This window comes from Ursus arctos, unplaced genomic scaffold (genome assembly GCF_023065955.2).
Source record: "Ursus arctos isolate Adak ecotype North America unplaced genomic scaffold, UrsArc2.0 scaffold_21, whole genome shotgun sequence".
NCBI classification, from domain to species: Eukaryota; Metazoa; Chordata; class Mammalia; order Carnivora; family Ursidae; genus Ursus; species Ursus arctos.
The window spans coordinates 3574703-3584980 of NW_026622886.1; the positions used below are offsets into that span (position 1 = coordinate 3574703).

The 10278-nt window shown below is 44.7% G+C and overlaps 1 protein-coding gene across 1 annotated transcript in view; it reads left to right on the plus strand.

The window, feature by feature from the left end:
• FAM227A (family with sequence similarity 227 member A) overlaps positions 1-7973 on the plus strand; it is a 79471-nt gene extending 71498 nt beyond the window's left edge. Inside the window, exons 17-18 of the mRNA XM_026479628.4 lie at positions 713-853; positions 6804-7973. Coding sequence (XP_026335413.2) covers positions 713-853; positions 6804-6891 — 229 coding nt within the window. The 3' untranslated portion in view covers positions 6892-7973. The remainder of the gene's footprint in view (positions 1-712; positions 854-6803) is intronic.
• Positions 7974-10278: the final 2305 nt, after the last annotated feature.

Consider the following 10278-nt stretch of genomic DNA (forward strand, 5'->3'; position numbering starts at 1 on the left):
CCAAGTTGGCCATTCCCACTGTGTACCCTGTGCTTGTCTGAACACACTCCGCTGGGAACCGTCTTCTAGAAGAACAGCAGCAGCAGCTTCTGGCGTTACCTGAGCACGTCTTCCTTTACTTATTGTGGACCAGACACTGCCCTAAGCACCTGACCTGTGGTAACTCCATTAGGCCTCACCACAGCCGTGGGTTCTATTATCACCTTCAAAATTCAGCTTTCTTTCAGATCTTCTCTTTTTTTTTTTTTTTTTAATTTATTTATTTGTCAGAGAGAGAGAGAGCGCGCGCACAAGCAGAGAGAGCGGCAGGCAGAGGGAGAAGCAGGCCCCCCGCCGAGCAGGGAGCACAGTGCGGGACTTGATCCCAGGACCCCAGGATCATGACCTGAGCCGAAGGCATCCGCTTAGCCGACTGAGCCACCCAGGCGTCCCTCTTTCAGATTGTTGGTTTCTTCGCCTGTCCTCCCGAGTTGAGCATATGTTCCTTGAATTCCTTATTCCTCTCTGTGTCCCCAAGGACCGACATGCCCCCTAGCACACAGCCGGGGCTCCGGACTGAGTTGCTGCGATGTCGTCAGCTCTCTGGCTTCAGTCAGTTGCTCTGGAATGAATAAGTTTGTAAATATTTGTCTCTCTTTACATACGAACATAGGAGTGAAAAGATCATGCTGACTCTGCAGTATTTTTCCGTCTGTGCCTTTGTTCCCCACAGGGAGGTGAAGAATATCGATCGAAGAGCATTAGATAAAAAGAAGGCAAACCATATGTTCATCCCACCTTCCACCTTCATTGAGGAATCCCCTGACAAGAAATTTGGAGGAAGTCCTGAGAAGGCGACTGCATTTCTTTTAAGGTTTGTTCTAACAAAGACCATGGAAAAGTGGAAATATGAACACTGTCAGAATTTTTTTTTTTTTTTTGTAGTTTAAGTAGGCTCCACACTGGGTATGGAGCACAACATGGGGCTCGAACTCACCACCCTGGGATTAAGACCTGAGCTGAGATCGAGAGTCAGACGCTTAACCGTCTAAGCCACCCAGGCACCCCTGTCAGTATTCTTTATTTAAAAATTTTTTAAATTTATTTTTTATTAACATAGAATGTATTTTTTTAAAGATTTTATTTATTTATTTGACAGAGAGGCAGCCAGCGAGAGAGGGAACACAAGCAGGGGGAGTGGGAGAGGAAGAAGCAGGCTCCCAGCGGAAGAGCCTGATGTGGGGCTGGATCCCAGAATGCTGAGATCACGCCCTGAGCCGAAGGCAGACGCTTAACGACTGCGCCACCCAGGCGCCCCATAACGTAGAATGTATTATTTTGTATTGTATGTTTCAGGGGCACAGGCCTGTGATTCATCGGTCTCACACAACACCCAGCACTCACCACAACACATACCCTCCCCCATGTCCATCACGCAGCCACCCTCTTTTTTTTTTAAAGATTATATTTATTGGGGTGCCTGGGTGGCTCAATCAGTTAAGTGTCTGCCTTCGGCTCAGGTCAGAATCCCAGGGTCCTGGGATCGAGCCCCATATCAGGCTCATTGCTCAGCGGGAGGCCTGCTTCTCCCTCTCCCTCTGCCTGCTGCTCCCCTTGCTCGTGCTCTCTCTCTGTCGAATGAATAAATAAAATCTTTAAAAAAAATAAAAATAAACACTTACATTCCTTTCAAAAAAAACCTGAAAACCATTTTAAATGCTGTTTTATAATAATAATTATTATTACTTTATAATATTATCAAGGTGTAATTTACCATAAAATTTGCTCGTTTTAAGTATACAATTCAATTAATTTTAGCAAATTTACAAAGTTTGGCAACAATGCTACAATCCAGTTTTAGAACTTTTTCATCACCCCAGAAAGATCCCTCATGCTCAGTTGTAGTCAATCCCTGTTACCCTGTCCCTTTTTAATAACCTCCCTGGAAATAACCATTTAACATTGCCACTTTATTTCAAGGGTCGGATATTAGTCCCATGGTGATGTTAGTTTCAAAGGAGGCTGGGAAATGTAATTAAAAAAACAATCTGGGCTCATTGCCATCTTAAACAAAAACTGGCTCCATTGCTGAAGAAAACGGGAGAGCAGATGACGGATTGGTGACTAACCATCTCATCACAGATAGATGGTGTTATAGTCTCCATTTTAGAGAAGAAACCAAAGCTTAATGAGTTGAGAAACTTACCCAAGGAAACCTTCCAATCTTAAGTCTTCCAATTTTAATTTTCCTTTGAGCGAGAAGACCACAATTTTTTGATAATAGCAGTTTAGCTTGAGACCCACCTGTTTGAAACATGGAATCTTAAAGGATCAGTGGTGACTCATCGATCTATCAGAAACAATCTTTCTGATGTCCACCTTTGATTCTCAGAAATCTAAGCCAACGCACTTTAATTTGCCAACATTATTGTTGTTGCCTCAGACCTGACTATCTTCCAATTACTTCTTAATCTAACTAACTCCTCGCTGACCTTTAAAACCCAGCTCAGGCATCACCTTCAGGAACTCTCCCCTGACTTGCCTACTCAGGGTACCCATTATGTGCCCTGTGCTTTCCTGATCGTGCCCCACAGATCATAGCCTACTCAATCATAGAGTCCCTAGACGGAAGATTTGGCCTCAAGGAATCTTGCCCTGGGTGACCTTGATTTCCTGGGCGTAGGTCCAAATACTGGCACCCAGCAGTGCTTAGAAGGCGGATGAGGGGACCGTGCAATGTGTTCCAGCATTCTGCTCTGATTATTTGCTGTTGTCATTATTGGTTCCTTTGTAAACTTTTCCTTTCAATATCTATCAAGATTCCAGGGACACCTTTGAAGAAATCACACTGAATTTTTGAGCTGATTTTTATTAAGTGTTTTTTATTTCCCCCACAGGAGGGGAAAGGAGGAGAGGGAAAGACAGGCAAGACTGAAGTTGAACTGCTCTCCCTTGTCACTCTCAGACCCTGACTAATTCTCTCCCCTAGGACTGGGAAGCTCCTGCGGGAGCCCTGATATTTCTACCAGGTAGGGTAAAACAACAGGAGAAAAAGGAAAGTGTGGCCGAAGACCGAGAAACAGAAATAGCTATTCCCAGGATAGGGGAGATAGTCCATCATAGTTTTTCCGAGGCTGAGTGAAAAGCAGGAGTGCGGAGTTTTTGCTTGGGCCATTGCATTTACTCATGCATTTGCTCTTTTACCCATTATTTTATTTAAACTATTACAACTAACGATGTTAACCTAGACTATAATAATGGCTTTCGTTGTTAACTAAACAAGAAGCTGAACCCACGACAAACATCACCTCATTTTGACCTTTATTTTTTTTTTTTAAAGATTTATTTATTTATTTATTCAACAGAGATAGAGACAGCCAGCGAGAGAGGGAACACAAGCAGGGGGAGTGGGAGAGGAAGAAGCAGGCTCATAGCGGAGGAGCCTGATGTGGGGCTCGATCCCAGAACGCCAGGATCACGCCCTGAGCCGAAGGCAGACGCTTAACTGCTGTGCCACCCAGGCGCCCCTCATTTTGACCTTTAAATAGCCATATGAGGCAGACAGTACCCACTGTATATTACACAGCAGCAAGCCCCGGTGAGAAGAGGTTTCAGGGGGAGAGAGCAAGAGAGAGAGAGAGAGAGAGAGCATGGACCGGGGGAGGGACCGAGGGAGAAGCAGGCTCCCCGCTGAGCAGGGAGCCCAACGTGGGCCTCAATCCTGGAACTCTGGGATCATGACCTGAGCCAAAGACAGACGCTTCACTGACTGAGCCACCCAGGCGTCCGCAAGAGTTTCACATTAAGAGAGGGCACAACCAGGATCCAAAAATGTCTCCCCAGACACTTCTTTCAGAAGTCACTAAGGACTGGCGCCCCCAGACTTTTCAGAGCCTGAAGAAGAGCAGACCTGCTCCTCCTGATGCAGATACTGGAAGGGGAATGGAGGGAAGTCGGCTTGGCCCTGTGCGAGGCATATCCATCGTCCCGTTCAAGTCTAGGTGAATTTTATTTTTCCTGTAGTTCAAAGGAGGCAGCTGAGGCTCGCTTGAGTCGAGGCCCAGGTTCCTCATGGCTCAACTGTACATGGGACCATTCTGGACTAGGAGGTTTGGGGCAGACCCATTTTGGAGAAAGCATCTAGCCGTTATTTTATAGGATTACTGCTCTAGGGTGGAGGAAGAGGCAGGCAGGGCGTTTTCCTGAGCTCAGAGCCCTGATTCTCCCAATGTGCTGGAGACAGGACAGCTGGAAGTCGTGGTGCTCTTGGCAGAGGCCCATAAAAATATCACTGCTTTAAATTCTGGCACCCAAATAAAGGACTATTGAGTAGCATAAAATACGGATCTTCAGTATATCTGCAAACTTTGGTATCTTAAAGTAACACATAATATGTCAAGAAATTACAACTGGATTACAGATTAATTTTTTTCCCTTAATTATAACTTTTACTTATTGATTCATTTTATCACCTTGGGCAAGGGCACCCAGCAGAGTCATGCTGGCCAGGTCCTTACTCTGTTCTAAGCTTTAATCCCCACAGCACTCCCGTAAGATATGGGGTGGGGTTGTCCTCATTTTATCACGGGGAGCTGAGGCTCAGAGAGGTTTAGTGACTACTGACCAAGCTCTTGCCTTTAGTAGACAGAAGAGCCAGGATTTGAAACCAGCAGCCAGACTCAAGGGCCTGACCTACAGCCCATTTTTAAGAGAAGTGGTAAGAAGTAAACTTAGGGGCGCCTGGGTAGCGCAGCAGTTAAGCATCTGCCTTCGGCTCAGGGCGTGATCCTGGCGTTGTGGGATCGAGCCCCACATCAGGCTCCTCCGCTAGGAGCCTGCTTCTTCCTCTCCCATTCCCCCTGCTTGTGTTCCCTCTCTCGCTGGCTGTCTCTGTCTCTGTCGAATAAATAAAATCTTAAAAAAAAAAAAATAAGTAAACTTAATATGAAGAGAAGTTTTATCAATGTTTTTTCCTTTGATTAGAGAAACAGCCGCTGACACTGGAGTATGGCAGCATGGTTTGTACCCCACTGGTTTGGGCTATGAAATCTCTCCGGTTAAGAAGGGCTTATAAATACTGTTATTTCTGACATTCTAATATTTCAGAATGGAAGAAGAAAACAACTAATTCAGTTCATTTTAACAAGTATTCATTACTCTGTCCTCTTCCTTAAATATGCTTTAGCCACTTTTTCATCTGGCCAACTCCTACCTGACCCTTAAAGCCCAGCATGGGCAGCACCACCTCCAGGAAGTCTCCCCAAACTGCCCTAGTGACTGCCTACTTTGTGTTCCGTGCTTTTGCAAGCTTGCTCCACTGAATATGACCTACTTTAGTGATGGAATTTTCTGTCTCCCTCTCTGTACTATAAGTCTCCCAAGTTCGAGGACCTCGTCTCATTCAGCATCAAATCTTTTGTACCTGCTTCAATGGCTTGCTCATAGTAAGGATTCAGTGAATTTTTGGTGAAGGAATTAATGCTTAGCTAATGTGTGTTTAGCATTCGGCTTCAATTTATTGCTTGTATAAAAAATTGATCACATTTTACTTTGCCTCTCTATACCAATGAAGTGGGAAATCAGTCCTCTTAAGAGATCACACTGATTTAAATTTCTTTTGCTTATATTAATACACATTCATCCTTTAAAAATTAAATAGAGAGGCAGCTCTGGGGTCAGATCACCTGGCTGTTAATCCCAGCTCCTCCATCCATTACTAGCTGTGTGACCGTGAGCCATTACTTAACTTCTCTATGTCTCAAGTTTCTTCATTTGTGAAATGGGAATGAAATAGTTAGTAGAGCATAAGTGGTTATGACGATTCAATGGGTTAACATTTGTAAAGCACTGAGAACAGCGTCTGATGCGAAGTAGTATATAAGTACGCATTAAATTAACTGATTAATGGGGCGCCTGGGTGGCTCAGTCGGTTGGGCATCTGTCTCTTAATTTCGGCTCAGGTCATGACCCCAGGGTCATGAGATACAGCCCCAGTGAGCTCCGCACACAGTGGGGTGTCTGCTTGAGATTCTCTCTCCCTCTACCCCTCCCCACCATGCACACATGCTCTCTCTCTCTCAAATAAATAAATAAATAAATCTTTTTAAAAATGTAACTGATTAACTATGAAAAGCATAATATAAGTGCTTATTAAATTAATTAGTTAATGGTTCAGCAAAGCTGGTTACATAAGATTGCACTCCTCAGGACCCCCTTTCCATTCCCCAGCAACACGTTTTCCACTTTCTTCACTGATTGTTTTGGTGTTTGCTTTCCTATTGCTGTCAAAAGATCATGGTCCTCCAGCTCCTTGATATTTCAGTGGTAGGCCTTGAGTTCTCACCAGGGAACACGAGGACTGGGCTCTGTCTCGTATGCACAACTTCCAATCCCATCCTCCCAGTGCGTTCCTCTGGTGATTTGGTTTGGCTCACAAATCAGCACTGTGACACCATCAACACAATTGCCGTGAGCCACGGAGATTGCTATGGTTTTTTCTCTTTCTTGTAAAACTTTTTGCTACCCCTGGAACTAAGTTTCTCTCTCTTTTTGATCTGCCTGTTTTCTTGCCTTTTTTTTTTTCTCATGTACTTATCACAACTTATCTCCAAGTTCCCCTTGGTCATATAAATCTCCCCCCAGTACATTCAGACACATTACACAGTCTATCCATTTCACCTTCATTCCCCAGTCTTCTGACCAGTTTCACTCTGAGTGGTTGATTTTAGGCTGTTTATGTAACCCTGGAGACTCACTTCCTCATTCTCTTCTTCTCACTGGCCTTTTCATCTGTTTCTGTTTGTGTCTTTATGATTCATCCACAGGGAGGACATCAAGAAGTCAAAACCAACGCAGAAAAAGGAAGCCAGAAGCCAGCTTCCTTACCCCTCACCTTCTTGCTCACCTGAATGATGAATCTTTGTCCAAGAATTGGGACAACTTTTGCCTGAAGCCTGCCCGTGTTGTTGGGTTTCATCTAAAACAGAAACAACAAAACAAACAAAATAATGCCACAACACATTTAGTTGTTCCCAGTCCATGGGACAAAGAATATTAAAGTTCACTTCTACCCTGGGCCAAGGTCAGGATTTAAATCGAAGTTAAGTCACCTCATTCACTCATGCATTGACTTCCTAATTCTTTCACTCACTAATTAGTAGTAATACTATGGAAGATATAATATTATTATACAACACAGTAATAGTAATCATAGGAGACATTAATTGAGTACTTAATGATGTGCTGAGTTCTCTGGTAAGTCCTGTTTAGACCTTATCTTGGTTAACCCTCCTAGTGGCTCCCCACAAGGTGAGTATTGTCACCTCCATTTCTCCCGGGAGGACACTGGGGTTTGGAGGGGTTGAGCAAGCCCTCTAGATGTCTATTTTCTACCATGCCTGCAGCAGTCCCTGAGGATACAGAGATGAATAAAGACGCATTCCCTGGCCTTAAGGCGCACACAGTCTGGAAGAGGGGGAAGGATGTAGGGGCCAATAAATACATTAATGCTTTGCTAGAAATCTGTGTGGAATCCAAGAGCCAAACGGAAAGTGACTTCCTTGAGACTCAGAGGTACAGGGGCCCATATGTGGAAGGAGCTGGGCTGATGGGTGTGGCTTTTATCACTAGGGGGTGACCTGGTCTGCGTTAGAGCAGTCTGCCTGGCAATGCCAAGTGGGAAGAAAACAAGCAGATGGCTATTTGCCTGAATCAAGAAGAAAATAAGTGCATTCTTGGGACCTCCAGTGTCTCCCACAGACACGTATATTCACTTGAATCGTCCCGGTGAAGAGATGGGGGAAGGGTGATAAGGAAGGAGTTCAAGCTTTGGCCCCAGAAAATTCAGGGCTTTGAGTCCCTACCCTTCCTCAAAATAGATGTCTGACTTTAGGCCTAGTAGCTGTGTGACTCGACCTTTTCTGAACTTGTTTTCTTGAATGCAGAAAGGGAATGCCTGCCTAGCGGTAGTGTTGTGATCATTAAATGAGATAATTTACGCGAAGTTCCTGCCGCATGGTATTTCACTTGGTCATTGCTACCAGCTATTGTTGTTGACATTGCGGTTAAGAAACATACACTTCTCCTGAAAGCAGGACATACGGAGCACTTGCCATGTGCAAGGCGCCATACAAAATACCCAGAGCTTTCTCACACCTTCCCTTCCCATTATTCAAATTACAGTTAGCTCTTTATTTACAGTTTCTCTAAGGAGCCACACTCTCTCCTATTTCTGGGCCTTTTGCCTGTTGCTGCTTCTGTACGTGAAAATCCCGTCTCCCTCTTCACTATGAAGTCCCAACATCACTCATTCCTTCTCCTCCTTCAGGACCCCACATAGACATCCTCTCCTTCGGGAAGCCTTCCCTGATACACACCACCAGCAAAGTTGGCCTATGGACCCCTCCTATGTGCTCCCACGGCCTTTCATGTCCCTCCCTCTTGGGAGCAGTTACCATAGTGCATGTGATCGCCTGTCAGCCTATCTGTTTCTACTAGCCCCCTCCCAGAAGAAGGTCTCCTGGTTTTCTGGACCCAGGGCAAACCGCATTGCTGTCTTTCAGGACAATCCTTTGCACAGCTTGGGGCCAAGATCTCTGCACAGACCCCTTCTGGAAATTACTGAGGATTCCTAACCTTAGGCCCCCCCAGGAAGTTCAAGATGAAAAGACCTGGGGCACCTGGGTGGCGCAGTCGTTAAGTGTCTGCCTTCAGCTCAGGGCGTGATCCCGGCGTTCCGGGATCGAGCCCCACATCGGGCTCCTGCGCTGGAAGCCTGCTTCTTCCTCTCCCACTCCCCCTGCTTGTGTTCTCTCTTGTTGGCTGTCTGTCTTTGTCAAATAAATAAATAAAAATCTAAAAAAAAAATGAAAAAACCTGTCTCTGCTCTTTGTAACTATTAAAAGGGAAAATTATGGTGAGGAATACTTTGCCCTTTATAAGGGGAAGGGGGTAGAACGTTGCAGGGAACTAACATTTAAGAAGCATTTACTGTAAAGGATAAAACAAGTGAGTAATTGTGTAATACTCCAGTTCTGTCATTCCCAGTGTTGCTGAGAACCAGCGTCCTCAGCTGCAGAAAGGAAATTCCGACGTTGAACTAGAAGAGACGAAGTTAAAATCCTACTGCCCTGATTTTGAACTGATGATGAATTAAGGATGTATTTTATGTTTAAAAACAAACAGTTGCCTGAGTAACCGAGAGATGGGTTGTCTAAAGAGGGGAGGGGAGGAGAAAATAGAAGGGGTTACAAAGAAGTCTGAAGAAACTTTTGGGGCGATGGATATGTTCACTCTCTTCATTGTTGTGGAAGGTTCTCAGGTGTAGACACATTTTAAAAATGTGCACTCTCTGGCATGTCACTTATACCTCAAGCTATTTAAAACAGAAACAAAAACCCTGTTTCCTAAGTCTGTCCGTTGAAACGACCTGGAAATAAAGACTGCAGTCGTGATGCCCAGACTGTGATCTTGAAATACTGTTTGCACTAAAAGAATTCAGGGATCCTTGAAGAAATGTCTGGTTCCCAGTCTAGGGCAAGGAAATCATGAGATGACTTGCGACACTAGGACAACAAAGAAGCTACTAAAGACAAGAGTCCTGTCAGAAAAAGTCAGGAGCCAACTTGGGATCTCATTGGCTAAAGATGGGCTAATTTAGGGGTACCTGGCTGGCTTGGCCGGTAGCGTATGCAACTCTTGATCTCAGGGTCATGAGTTCAAGCCCCACATTGCGCGTGGAGCTCACTTAAAAAAAAAAAAAGGTGGGGACAATTTAAGCATTGTAGTAATAGTAATTGCCATGGATTGAAGCACATCAAACACATTTTCACTTAGAGATTCATATTATTGCTTTAAAGAGATTAATCGGTCACCATTGAAAGACACTTGGGAACCAATTCATTATTCTGAAACCTGGTAAATACGGGAGGGAAAGTCAGCATTTATCATGCCATTTCCATACAAACCTTATGACCAGGTAACCAAACAGTAGATGAGGGCACGTTTCTCTTTTAGAAGTATTCCACTTAGGGGCGCCTGGGGGGCACAGCGGTTAAGCGCCTGTCTGCCTTCGGCTCAGGGCGTGATCCCGGCGTTCTGGGATCGAGCCCCACATCAGGCTCCTCCGCTATGAGCCTGCTTCTTCCTCTCCCACTCCCCCTGCTTGTGCTCCCTCTCTCGCTGGCTGTCTCTATCTCTGTCGAATAAATAAATAAAATCTTAAAAAAAAAAAAAAGAAGTATTCCACTTAATAAATTAAAATGAACAATAGAATTAAAGTATTACTATTTTGCGACCCCT